Source organism: Callospermophilus lateralis, chromosome 5, assembly GCF_048772815.1.
Source record: "Callospermophilus lateralis isolate mCalLat2 chromosome 5, mCalLat2.hap1, whole genome shotgun sequence".
Classification (NCBI taxonomy): domain Eukaryota; kingdom Metazoa; phylum Chordata; class Mammalia; order Rodentia; family Sciuridae; genus Callospermophilus; species Callospermophilus lateralis.
This window is the reverse complement of record NC_135309.1, coordinates 59,356,195-59,369,799: the sequence shown is the minus strand read 5'-3', so window position 1 is coordinate 59,369,799 and position 13,605 is coordinate 59,356,195. Positions and strand designations below refer to the sequence as shown.

General features: G+C 42.0%; 1 protein-coding gene across 2 annotated transcripts in view; it reads left to right on the top strand.

Annotated features, from left to right (window-relative positions):
* Positions 1-6,717, top strand: part of Marchf3 (membrane associated ring-CH-type finger 3) — a 143,951-nt gene extending 137,234 nt beyond the window's left edge. For both annotated transcript variants that reach the window (XM_076855904.1, XM_076855903.1), the window contains one exon: positions 4,600-6,717. In XM_076855904.1, the coding sequence (XP_076712019.1) occupies positions 4,600-4,758 (159 nt within the window). In that variant the 3' untranslated portion in view covers positions 4,759-6,717. The remainder of the gene's footprint in view (positions 1-4,599) is intronic.
* Positions 6,718-13,605: the final 6,888 nt, after the last annotated feature.

The following is a 13,605-nucleotide window of genomic DNA, read 5'->3' as shown; positions in this document are numbered from 1 at the left end:
GATGTGAACCTATTTCATCTCCTATCTCAGGTGAAAGGAAGGTTTGGGTGGAAAAGGTTCTTAGACTAGGCTGCCTTAGAAGAACATACTTCATTTCAGAAATGTGTCTGAGAGATGGTGCTGCATAGTAAAAAGGGCATGCATTTAGAATTCAGAGGCCCCGTGTTTAAATCTAAGATTTAGCATCCTAATATCTTAGTAACTCAAATAGGATATTTAACCTCTCATCCTTCCTCTTATACAAAAAAAAAAAAAATGGAAGAAATAATTGATAACCCCTGGGTCAGTGGTTATTATGAAGATTAAGTGGGATAACACCTGAGAACATATATCCAAGCACCTAGCACAGTGCTGGCTCAGGGTTGTCACCCTGTGACTTCCCTCCCCACCCCCCACTCCTACTTTTCCCCAGCCCTCTATAAAATGCAAAGTAGCAGGAGGGAAAGAAAGGCATTTCTCCCCTTTGACTGGTGTGAAAAACGTGCTGTGGAGTCAGCTCAGCAATAGGTTACTGAATATAGAATAATTCCTTCCCAGATAAATGCTGTACTGAGCAGCCCTGGCAAGAGCCGTAATTCAGAAGCTGACAGCACTTGGAAACTGCCCTCCGGCAGAAACCCATTGTAAACAAGCTGTCAAGCTTAAGGAGAATATGCTCTGAAAATGTCTTAGATAAACAAACACAGTGTCAGTCCAAGCCAGGCTCCTCAGAGGAGCAATTCCTTGAAGGGCCTTGCCACCCTGTGCTGTGAAGAGGGACAAGTGGTCATGCCACATGCCTCCAAGTGCCTTTGGACTTTGTCATGTGGACATCAGGACCCATCTTGATGCAAACTTGGTGTTCCAGAAGCATACCTGGAACCCAGGAGGCCTGGCCCTCACCCATTTCTACCCTGTGAGCTCAGGGTAGTGTCCCAGAAATATCACTGTTCCTGTAACAAATGACCTGAAGTCCATGGACAGATACAGAAAGAGCTTACTGGGAACCGAGTCCATGCTAGCATGATGACACTGATGGACATGGTGTCGTCCCCAGTATAGGGCTGCAAGTCAATGCACCATGGGGCCCAAAGTGTTTTTGTCACACCACTGATGCCGACAGTACCCAGCATGCACTAAAATGAATGGATGGCCTGGTTCCTCAAAGGCAGACTGCTGGTCCCTTAACTCCTTTAAGTTCCTATTGTGAAGGGGGAAACATCCAGTAGAACACTGTCCCAACAAGCCTCACTGTGGTTTCGACACATCTCCTACAGGTAGCCAGAGAAGGTTTGCTAGTATTTCTCCATGGTAAATTTACTACCAGTCTTCTTCTCTTCCACAATATAGTCGGAGAGAAGCAAGCTGGGCCCATGGCAGGGAAGGCAAATAACCAAAACCCCAGCCCCATCCATATACTTGAGTTATACCATAACTTCTGAGAGAAAGGGCAGAATCAAAAAATGTAATTAGATTTCCCAAAGTCGGCTGTGACTTTACAACAAACCTTCACCACAGCCTTAGTCACCTCTCTAATGGGGAAAGATAGATATTAACATTTCCTATCCCTTCTGCCATTCATAGTAGTTGCAACTCGTTGTAAACAGACTCTCCCATGATAGGAAGTTGGTAACTATCCTTTAGATACAAAATGAATAAACTTGAGGAAATCCATCCTATAAAAAGTAACATTTTTAAAATGATAGCCCTATACCCTTTCTTTCTCTTCTCTCCAAAAAAAAAAAAAAAAAACCTCAGAAAATTCAAAACTATCTTTTAGAGCTCCTAACATTTATTTGTAGTGTCTTTTTTAAAACGTTTTTATATGTTGATGGACCTTTATGTTATTCATTTATTTATATGCAGTGCTGAGAATCAAACCCAAGTCCTCACACATGCTAAGCAAGCACTCTACCACTGAGCTACAACCTCAGCCCTGTAGTGTCTTTTTTAATTTTATGTTGTTTGTTTTTTCTTTACTACTTCTTTATTTCTCTACATTAAGCCTCCTTTTTCCCTATGATATTGCATTGTAGGGAGGGAGTGTTTTGGAGCATCTAGAGACAGGGATAGCCATCAACCCAGTGCAATGCAGACCTGTGGTCTCCTCTGCCTTGTGCTCAACTTCCTTTATTTTCCCTGATAAGGAATAGTCTTCATATGATGCTTTCTTCAGTGATTGAATTTGCCTACAGACTGTGGTGGTTAATAGCAATTAAATAGCTTAATAAGATCTCATTTGGTTGTTGATACAAGTGGCTTTCTTTCTTTTTCTTTTTTAAATATTTTTAGCTGTAGATGGACACATCCCTTTATTTTATTTACTTATTTATTTTTATGTGGTGCTGAGAATGGAACCCAGTGCTTCATGTGTGCTAGGCAAGCACTCTAAAACTGAGTGGCAGCCCCAGCCCCTTTCTTTCTTTCCTCCTTTCTTTCTTCTTCTTCTTCTTCTTATTTTTTTTTTTTTTTTTAATCTTGGCCAAGGAACAGGGAAACCTGCTAAGTCCTTGAATCTCAATAATACTTGAAGCAGCGCTTCTTAGACTTGAATGTACATGCCAATCACCAGAGGATCTTGTTAAAATGTGCTCTCTTATTCCTTTGGTCTGGGTGGGGCCCAAAATTCTGATAATCTAATAAGCTCCCAGGAGATGCAACCTGTTGCTGGCCCATGACCACAACTCAAAGTAAGGCCTAAGAGGAAACAGCTCAATCTCTCTCTTTTCAGTTTCTCTGTGTCTAAAGAAGAGTCACAAAATTGTCATTGTCTTTTTCAGGCCCAGAACACCACCACATATGCAAGGCTGTCTAAGTGTGTTACATGCTTTATCTCAGATGTCGTTATTCACATTTTACAAAAAAAGACACTAAAGCTTGTTGATGACAAATAACTCCACGAAGTCAGGCAGCCACTAGATGGAGAATGAGGATTCCAGCTCTGTGTACCAGGCCTCAGAATCTGAGGCCTGCTTCCTGCGTGTACCCACAGCTTCTCAGATTACTAATGCCCAGTATGCAGAGAATCTTAGCAGGGTAAAGAAGGGCCTCTTGATTTGAAACCCAGCTTTTCTTTAATATTTCCAGATTTCAGACTTCATTAGCACTTGTCTTCATTCCACTTCCTTCCTGCACTTGGCCCTGAAAGCAGGCTTTCCGAGCTTCCCCTCTTACACTCATGAATAGCAGCAGGACAGAGTAGAGAGACTCAAGCCTAACAAAAAAAGAAAAAAACTGATTTACTTTAGTATGTTCAGGGCTTTTGGAAAAAGTACATCTGTGTGAGTTTAAGAGCATACATGTTCATACTCAATCTCTCTGGCTCTCGGCTTATGTCTTCTGCTTCCTTGCCTCAGGTCTGAACGAGTAGCCTTGAATTTCATAGTTCAGCCATGAAGGCTAAACAAGCCCCTCTGATCAAAGTCTACTCTCTGTTCTACTTCTACAAATGCTGAGCTTAAACCATCAGTTCAGCCCACTTTCTGACTCCCATGGACCCATACTGAGAGTCTACACAACCCACCTACCCCAAGACAATTACATAGTCCAGGCCTGGGTGACTATTCACCCTGAATCCATGGACACCTTCCTTGCTAGCACTTACTAGGCATCTAGATGCACTCAAACTGGAATCTACTCCCATTTTTAAAATATTTCTTCAAAAGTATAGACTTTGAATTTCCTGGGCAGGCCATCAGTTTATGCCAGCCTTCTCCAAAACAAACAGGTCAAAGTTTGTCATTCCAGCTTTTTTACATAAAAAGCAAGTGCTTTGTGGTATAGTTATGTCACAATTGACCATAGGACTCACTGCTTACACTATCAGGTATAATGTAAGAAAGGCTTTAGTTTGAAGCTGTGTTGCAATCAGAAATATTAGGATCTTTATTCATTTATTCATTCATTTTCAGCAAACTCTCTTGAGCAATATAAATGTCCAACACTGTGATAGGTGCTGGGCATGCAACACAGAGCCTTCTATCAAGTTGCTCCTGCTGCACAGGGAGAGAAAAACAAGCACAGCACATAGAGTGCTCCATGCCATGTTCAGGGCCACCAAGTACAGTTGTTACAGTTTGTCCACAGCCTAGTACAGAGGATGTCCTTTGTATCACAGTGCAAATGGGATGCTTTGTAGTGCATGTCTAACCTGCAGGAAACTATATTAATCCCTAGTATTCCCCATTTAACAGAGGAAGCTGGTGGAGCAGATAGGTACACTGACCATGTCACACAGCTGGACAAGGGCTGGTGGTGTACCTAGTCTGTCCTGCTGCCTCCAACAAACCTTTTTCACAACTAAGGTCTGGGGGGCCCCCGAAATAAATCCAAACTCAGAAAGAACTTCATTTTCCTGTTCATATCCTGATTAGCTATGTGGAGAGAAAAGGGAAGCCATCATGTAAGCCCTGTCATGTTCATATATGGAGCACTTTGGTTGATGGCCAGTAATATCCCAGCACTTAACTACTTGCTGGAGCTGTTGTGCCCAGAGTTCTTGCCCCACTGCAAGGCTGCAAGCCTCTGAAGCAGCTTTATGTGGCAATATTATTTCTTGAATTGATTATCAACTTCTGCCTACCTGTATACCTTCTCTTATTTTTCCTCTCCCATCCCCAGGTGTCATTTAGGTACCACTGTCGATTGTACAACGAATGGCGTCGGACCAATCAGAGGGTGATTCTCCTCATCCCAAAGTCTGTCAACGTACCTTCTAACCAGCAGTCCTTGCTGGGCCTCCACTCCGTCAAGAGGAACTCAAAGGAGACAATTGTTTGATGTTGTGTTGGTTTGGTTGATTCGTTGTTTGGGGTTTGGAAGTTTCTGCACTGGGGCCATGCACTGAGCCACCTCCAAGCCCTTCCTTAACCTTGTGGGTCTAAGAACATCCAGAGCTGTGTTAGCACATCGCCTGAGCAATGAACTCTGCCAGAAGAAGGCAAATGCTGTTTTTCTTCAAATCGTGGATGCTGCAATCATATGATATTTGCTAAGCTGCCAAACATGTTTATTTAGCAGATACTCTATGGAATTTTCTGAACACCTCTTTAACATGTGAGGAAGGTTGTCCTGCTAAGGATGCAATTCAATTCTTCCTTTTTTATTACTATTTCAAAATATATATAAAAATATATATTAAACTTAGATGATAATCAAAATCGAAAAGCCAATGTAAAAACTGGTTTCTTGGTTTGGATGGGTTTCATTTGGGTTAGTTTGTTTCCCGGTTTCTACTGTGGACTCTTTGGGGGTAATTTGATAGCTTGAGTGGTGTTTTTCATCTCTTTCATGTCTATTACTCAAAGAGACACCATAATGACTACAGAACAGGTCATATGTTTAAAGGATGTTTTGTACTAAACCTCATTTAATTATTCAGTTTTTAAAGGGAAAAAAGGCGTGGCAACTCTCCACACAGTGAGCTGTTTATTTAAATATCATTAAGAAGAAAAAAAAAATTATGGTGAGAAGCACCTCCTTTCAACCTGTTTGGTACTGACAGCTCATAGAAGCTATTTTCTAATAATAAATATCCAGTGTGTGAAAGACAAACCCTACTGATTGCAATACTCTTTTTGTTAATAGTAAAACCTGTTAAGTTTCCCCAAAGTAGGTTTAAAAAAGAAAAAAAAAAAAAGGAAAAGCAAAAAGATTGGTGTTATCCCTCCCCTTTCATTGAGTGCATGTCTTAATTCTGCATTCCTAATGAATTGGTGGATCATTAGACATTTCTAGGAACCCTAGACCTGTTTTGCATATCAATTAGCATTCTCATTGCTCTATTGAATTTGTAGCTTGACAGGTAGATGTGACAAAAAAAAGCCTGTCCTAGCAGCGGTACACTGAGTCTAAGACCCCTTTGTCTGATTTTTTTAAAACCCCACACAGTGCCTTTCCTAACCATGAGCCAATTCTGTCACAGGCCGAAATAGACTTTTTCTAAGGGCTTCGTGTCACCCTTTCATCCATCTCAGCTCAGAGGGTCTGACGCTTAGCTTGCTTTGTGTGTGCTGAAGCCAGGCAGAGGACGTGTCTTCCGAGGAGGACACTGGCTGCGGAGGCTCTTGCAGGGCTGTCCGCCACCCACGCGCACCACGAAGAGAGGGCGGGACCAGCTTCCGGGCACGCTTAAAATATGGATTTCTAGAACATGACCCACATTCTGAGTATCAATGCAGCCTCCGCCTTATGCTCCCCAAGTGGAAGAGCGAAAAGTGCAAAGGAACATGCAGCAGCGAGGATAATGATTTTTGCCTGCAGATTGATGGAGCTGATGCAGGTGTCCCCTTTGTCGGACCGAGCCCTCCATTCACAGGCTGCTCCCCGGGCTGCCCGGGGAAAACAGCTGTACTGCTCACCCCCGCAAACCTCAGATGTGCTTTATGGCTTGTGACAATAGATTTCCTCCCCACTACGCTTCACTTCGACACTTCAATTCCAGTAAAATACATCTCGGCCCTTCTGTTTGTGCGGCCCTGCTCACCCCTCTGGGCTGTCATTAGCTGCGGCACCATCAACCGTTTCTTAATTGACCTTTTAAAAATGCTGGACACCACTGGCTGCACGCAGCTGTCACACATTAAATTTCCAGAGCAAAAAGTGCAACTTGGTAGCCTGTAATTGCGGCACCGTAATACATAAATGACGATCACCCAGCCTCGTTCTGTGCGCTGTCAGGTGAACTAGTGGCAACCTCTCAACCAAATGGCAACCTTCTCTAGAGTACCATATCCTGCCTCTTCCCTGCTTCTTCCAAGAATTAAGGAATCCATGGATCAGAATCCATATCTGTTGAGGCTGGCTGCAGAGAACCACTATCACAGGTAGGCAGCCAATTTTCTGTGGTTCCTGTGCTGAAAAGGGTAGCACATTAATCCTATACTTGGCCATGCCTCTTTTCCCTACAGATGCATCCCCATCCTGGGAAGTAAAGCAGAGTCCAGGGGGGAAGGGGTAGGTTGCTTGTGGGTTGGTGGGCAGGACACCCCTGGCAGCCAAGAATAGCATCAGCACTTTTTTTCTCAGGTCACCATCCTGGACCTCCTAGTGAGAGACTCTGATCTCCATCAATAACCAGGGCCCATCTGGAATTCTGAAGACTACTGGGTGGCATTCAATCTCTTTTTGGTCTTTTAACCCTGAGGTTGTTCAAGATGGGAGAGTTTAGGGAATTGCAGCATAGGCACAAAGGTACCTAGCCAACACAGCATGGGAGGGGGCTGCCTTCATGCCATGCTTCATAGAAGGGCTGCATGTGCCAGGAAAAGGGGGTGCCTTTTGCTAATTATCACAAAGTTGCTAGTAGAATGTCAACATTCTTGCTAACTTGTAATCTTCCTTTGCTTCTTTATTTTTGAAAGATCAAGAATGAAGCAGAAAGACAGTTTCTGTGATGTGCACCTGCAATCCTAGCTACTAGGAAGGCTGAGAGAGGAGGATTGAGTTTGAGGCCAGCCTGGGCAACTTAGTGAGATGCTGTCTCAAAATAATAAAATAGAAAGAGCTAGGGATGCAGCTCAGTGGTAGGGCACCTGCCTAGCATGTGTGAGGCCCTGGGTTCAATCCCTAGCACTGTTAAAAAAAAAAAAAAAATGAAGCAGAGGAAGGGACAAGGAGTGGGGGCAGGTAAGGACCCTGGTGTCTCACTGTATCTCTTCTATACCACCTTGCTGTGGTACCATTTTCTTGAGACTGTCATGGGAAGACAAATGTGCATCACAGTAAAGCCAGAGAGGGCAATTGACAACTAAAACATGCCTGGTATGCTCATGCCAGCCCCCTGCCCAAGTTTGTGCCTGTTTCTGTGCTTGTCTCAGGGGAGGATCATCCACAGAAGTTCTACAATTCCTCAGAGAATTGTGAGCAGACACTGAGATGAGAATAAATTGAGAATAAATAAATGGCACCATTTGGAAGTTACTCTGATTGTCTTTTGTTGTCTTGGTCCCTCCTGCCCCAAGTGCTGGGGCTTTGCCACAGATTGTCTTTCATCTGGACTGTAGCCACAGTCTTTTCATTTTCAGTGAAAGTACTCATCTGGGGCCTGGAGGAAATGGAAGTGAAACCACAGCTCAGGCAACACCATACTTGGGCAAGCAGGTAGCTACAGGTTCTTTGTCCTCCAAGGGTTTTCTTTGTTCCCCACTTGGCAATGTCATTGGTCAGCTCTGGGTCTGCACCTGCATCTTTGTGTCTTTCCCTCATATTTGAATGCCCTTGACTTTCCCTAACACTCTACACACCTTACAGAGTTGCCCATACTAGGGAATGTCCAAGGCCAAAAGAACCCAAGGAGGAAAGACAGCTAGGATTGAAATCAGGAAATGCTTCCTTTCCACTTCAATCCAGAGCGTTCCTGGAAACTGCCTAAAGATCACCCACACAGCTTGTAGTCCCTAGTGCTAGATGAGATATGTAGAGTTGTGAATCTGAAGACTGATGTGGGATGGGACTTGGGCCAGTGGGAGGAGACAAGGTTCAGAATGATTTTCAGGAAGAAAGAAGGTTGGCACCATGACAGCCTGGCTTGACGCCGCCCTTCCTGGCCAAGCACACAGAGGATCTATTGACTGGCAGACTGACTGCATGAAGCCTGGTGCCGACGAGGTTATTAGAGTCATAAGAAATTGGCACCTGGGTAGTGATGCCTTGGCAACTGCTATCTCCCTCAAAATGTGTCAGTTCTGCAGAAATATGGGCTTTCATCCACCTTGGCTTCACAATAGTTTGTGTCTAGGAGCTGACTTTAGGACGTCCTGCCTTTCCCACTCTTTTAGTCATTCCAGGGTGATTCCAACTCTGCTTCCCAATGTGATGGGGTGAAAAAGAAAAGCAGCTATGGAATCAGTCTACCCAAATTCATCTCCTGACTTTCTAGTGTCCCTGCTGCCAGTTGTGGAAAAGTGACCCATCATCAAAGCCTCCATTTTGCCTCTGTAAAATGATGATACTACCTACCTCATATAGTCCTTGAATAAGATTTGTGAGACTTAGCTCCCAATTAGTTTATAAATGAATGGTAGACCTTCCCATCTCCCTCCTTTTCCTCACTGTTGCCACCATCTGGGTTATTTTGTTCTAGCATGGCTTTCGAAGAACAATTTTAATAATCAATTTGAAGACTATAAACAAATTGTTTTAAACCCTTTTCAAAAAGAAGAGGGACTAATTTTAAATAATCAACCAATATTTATTGAACATTGTTCATGAAAACAAAAAGAACTATTAAAGACCCTTCTGGAGGTTGAAATTACTGACTTGAGATCTTTGAATGAGTGTATATTTTTGGTTTTTCTTATATTTCCTGGTACTGGAGTCTATGGTAATTGAGAAATCATTACACATTAAAAAAAAAAATGCTAGTTCTGGGTCTGGTGCTACAGAGAAAAACAAATGTCTATCAGTTGTCTGGGTTCCCAGAAATGAGGGATCATGAGTCACTGAAATCACATCCTGAGCCTTCTCGGAGGCTCTAATTCTGTGCACAAAGACAACAGAGTAAGATTCACTTTCTTTGTTTTTAAAATACACTTTACACCTACTGGGGTCACAGTTTCCTTATAAAGGAAATGAATAAACAAATAATTAAGTAATCATATACATTTTGGTCCAGAACAAATTTCTCTTGTATGTATGTATTTATTGTGGTGGTAGGATAGAAAGCGATAAACTTTTCATTCAATTTGCTTTACCACACCTAAGAAAGATGTTCCCACTGGGCACCATGTTGAACATCTGTAATCCCAGCGGCTTAGGAGGCTGAGGCAGGAGGACCACAAGTTCAAAGCCAGCCTCAGAAATTTAGCAAAACCCTGTCTCAAATTTTTAAAAAGGGAGCTGTGAATGTGGCTCAGTGGTTGAGCAAGCCTGGGTTCAATGCCTGGTGGATGGGGGGATGATGTTTCCATGTACCATGCTCCTGGGTACTAGGTTAATCATTCTTGCCTTGGACTTGTTTCAGGTTATCAGTTTGGTTTGGAAGCATCAATCAGTTTGTACTCTGAAATCTAAAAACAGCCTTTTATTTTTTAACTGGTTTATTATAAAGAATATTACCAAGGAGAACAATGAATACCCAATGAAGAGATGTACAGGACAAGGTATGAGGAAAGGAGCAAGGAGTCTCCTTGCAGGAACCCCCATGTGTTCAGCTATCTGAAACTCCATGACACATTTTTTTCACCATCTGTCTGTACAGGTCTCTGTTCTTTTTTTATTCCACAAATACAAAGCAAGGCACTTCCCATGAGCCAAGAACTTAGTAAATTTCTTACTTTAATCCTCATAACAATTTTACCTAAGGCTATAATAACAAAATTCAGTGGTTTAAACAACCATAGTGCATCTCACTATTCCATGGGTCAGCTTGGACTCGGCTGGGCAGTCCGCGGGCAGTGCCTCTTCTGGGGGTCTTATATCATTAGATGGCATGGATGCTTTTCCATGTGGCCTGACTTTCCACGTGCCATCTTGGTTTTAAGGGTTTTCTCATTGTTGTTCGAGTCTAGAAGAGGTAAGATATTTCTGTCCTGCTTCAACTCCGGGGTTTGGAACTCCCAGAGCAGCACTTCTTCTGCATCCTATTGGTCAAAGCAACCACAGACCTTGATGTGGTAGGAGCTTCACACAGACTGGGATGAGCAGAAGCTAATCTACCCAGACTAATTTAAGGATGGAGGAGTTCAAGGAGAGAAATTAATTGCCCAAAGTAGCAAACCTAGTAAGGGGCAAAGTTGCAATTTGGACCCAGGCAATCAGCTGAGGAAGTCCAGGCTCTGTGCTATCATTTTTTGAGTGGCTAGCTATAAAATATTTTTCCCTTCATCCCTAATCTCCACTTTCATCTCCTTCCACCATGAAGCCCACAAGCTAATATGTTCAGGGGTATATTTCTGTAAAATATATTGGTTTTGAGCATATATCTTAAATTTGCATAAAAGGTATCATAACTGTGTTGGGGGGGTTGTTTGTTTGTTGTACTGGGGTTTTAACCCAGGGGTGCCTTACCATTGATCCACATTTCCAGCCCTTTTTATTTTGAGACAGGATCTCACTAAGCTGCTTAGGGCTGTGTTAAGTTCCTGAGGTTGGCCTGGCATTTGCAATCCTCCGCCTCAGCTTCCTGAGCTATGTTGCTGCATGTGTATCTAGCTCATTGCTTCTGATGACTATTTGGAATTCCACTTTCTATTTCCATTCCCTTAATGTTACCTTCAAGTCCCTGACCCAATCAACACACTGGGGTGGACATCCTAATACACATTACCTAGGTCCCATGGGAGATGTTCTCTGGGTTACTATCCATGAGTGGGGATGCCGGGTTATGGATGTTGACATATCTAAATTCACAGTTTTTGTATCATTTTCCAGGACTGTACTTCTTTAGATGCCCTCCAATAGTGGGTCATTTTCTCATTTCTCCATATTCTTTCCAACACTATCATTGTTTTTGATTCATTTTAGTCAACCTGATAGCATGAATCTGTGTCTTTCTCCTTGTGTCTGTTCAAATTTACATTTCTTTATATTTCCTGTTGGCTTCCCCATCTTTCCCTTTTTTAGTCTCTTCAGTTTGATGTGCTAAAAAGTCTTCTCTCATTTGTTTATCTCTCTTAACTTTGTCTACTCTGTGTTTGTTGAACAGAAATCTTTAATTTTGGCATAGTCAAATCTGGTTTTTGTACTATGGGTGATCTTATTTAAGACATCCTGTCTCATTCCAAAAATCACAAAGTTTTTTTCCCCACTTATTTTCTTATCTTTAACTTTACTCTATCTGGAGTGCATCTCTATCATACAAGATAGGGACCCAGCTTTATCTCCCTCACCATCTACTGATTTTTCCATCACCATCTGCTGATCAGTGTCCCATTTGGTCATTCATTTACAGTGTCAACCTGTATCTTATATATTCTGCTCCACACAAACATGGTCTGTTTTTGAATACTCAATTTATTCCTGAATTAGTTCCTGAATTACCTCACTAACTTAATTTTTTTATTTTTTATTTTTTGGTACTGGGGATTGAACTCAGGGGCACTCGACCACTAAGCTATATCCCCAGCCTATTTTGTATTTTATTTAGAGACAAGGTCTCATTGAGTTACTCAGCATCCTTGATTTTGCTGAGGCTGGCTTTGAATTTGCGATTCTTCTGCCTCAGCCTCCGGAGCCACTGGGATTACAGGCGTGCGCCACCATGCCCGTCTCTCACTAACTTTCTTACTATGGTTCCACTGTGTCTCAATATCCATAGGAATGAACAGGCAGCTCCCCCACACACACACAATCCCTTGACAACTTCAGTCTCCTTTTTTTCAAAACTGTCTTAGTTGTTATCCAGTTTTTTGTTTGGGGATAGAAATTTAGAATTGGTAAGTCATCAAAAAGTCTTGATGGAACTTTTATTGGAATTGTAGTAAATTTATTTACTATTCATGAAAACTGCCATCTTCAGAGTTTGTAGTGATTCCATATGATGATCAGAGCAAATTTATTAAGCTGATTTTTTTGTTTGTTTGTTTGTATGGTGCTATAATAGAGTTTTAATCTTTATCATCAATAAAATATTGTTTGTCCTCATTGGCTTATTTCCTAAGTATTTCATAGTTAGCGTTACAATTACAAATGGTATTTTAGTTTTTTGTGATGTTCTCCACTAGGTTAGTGTTGGTGTAGGGGAGAACTAGTTATGCTGTATCATTGCTGAACTCTGTATTAGTTCTCATAGTTTGTTCATCTTGACAATTTATCCCCTTCTAGTCTGTTCTTTCCTATCTTAGTGCAGTGGTCAGACCCTCCAGGCCTCTTCCAGTGCACCCAGATTAGCAGGCATATTTGCTGATTTCCCAGGCTTAAAGGATGTCTCCAAAGTTTCTCCAATATTATATTTGCTACATTTGATATTTGCTATACTTTTTAAATATGATTTCATTGAGTTTTTCTATTTCCTTTCTATTTCTGATACTGAGTTCTTTAAATTCTTATTTAAAATAAAATTAAAATAGCACTTAAATAATACTAATGAAACGTAATTAATAACATTGAAAAATTTGCGACTTTCTCTTTTAATCCTATGTAGTAAGACACAAAATGTTGCAACCATTCTTTCAACCTTAGATAAGATTTTTCTTTGTCTATATTGAAAAACAAGACTTCACACTGTCACCACCAATTCCAATCCAATACCATGGAGTCGAATCTGGTCTTTTCCTTTTCCATATTTATATCTCCCTTTGCTAAAGTGAGGAGCCTGTCTTTGGTTGTCCTGGCTTTATTTACCTATTTAATCAATCCGTCTGCCTGTAAGCATCCTCCCATCTCCACAGCCACCTCCCCTCCCCTCATGGAAGCCGCCCTCACCACTGTGGCTCTGACACTCACGCCTGGCCACCCCTCCATGGGGACAGCCTCCAGATCCCAGTCTGACTCTGAAGCACCATCGTTCAGTCTGCAGTTACTTCCCTTTTCGTCTGGTCTTCTGCTTATTTCTATCCATCTTCTCCGTCTGGCAGAATGGGTTATTGGTGTATTCGGTAATCTTTTTGAAGAATAAATTTAGAACATTCCTAATCTTCTCTTTCTCTAGCCATCTTTTGTCCTCTATTTTATTGATTTTAGCCTTAT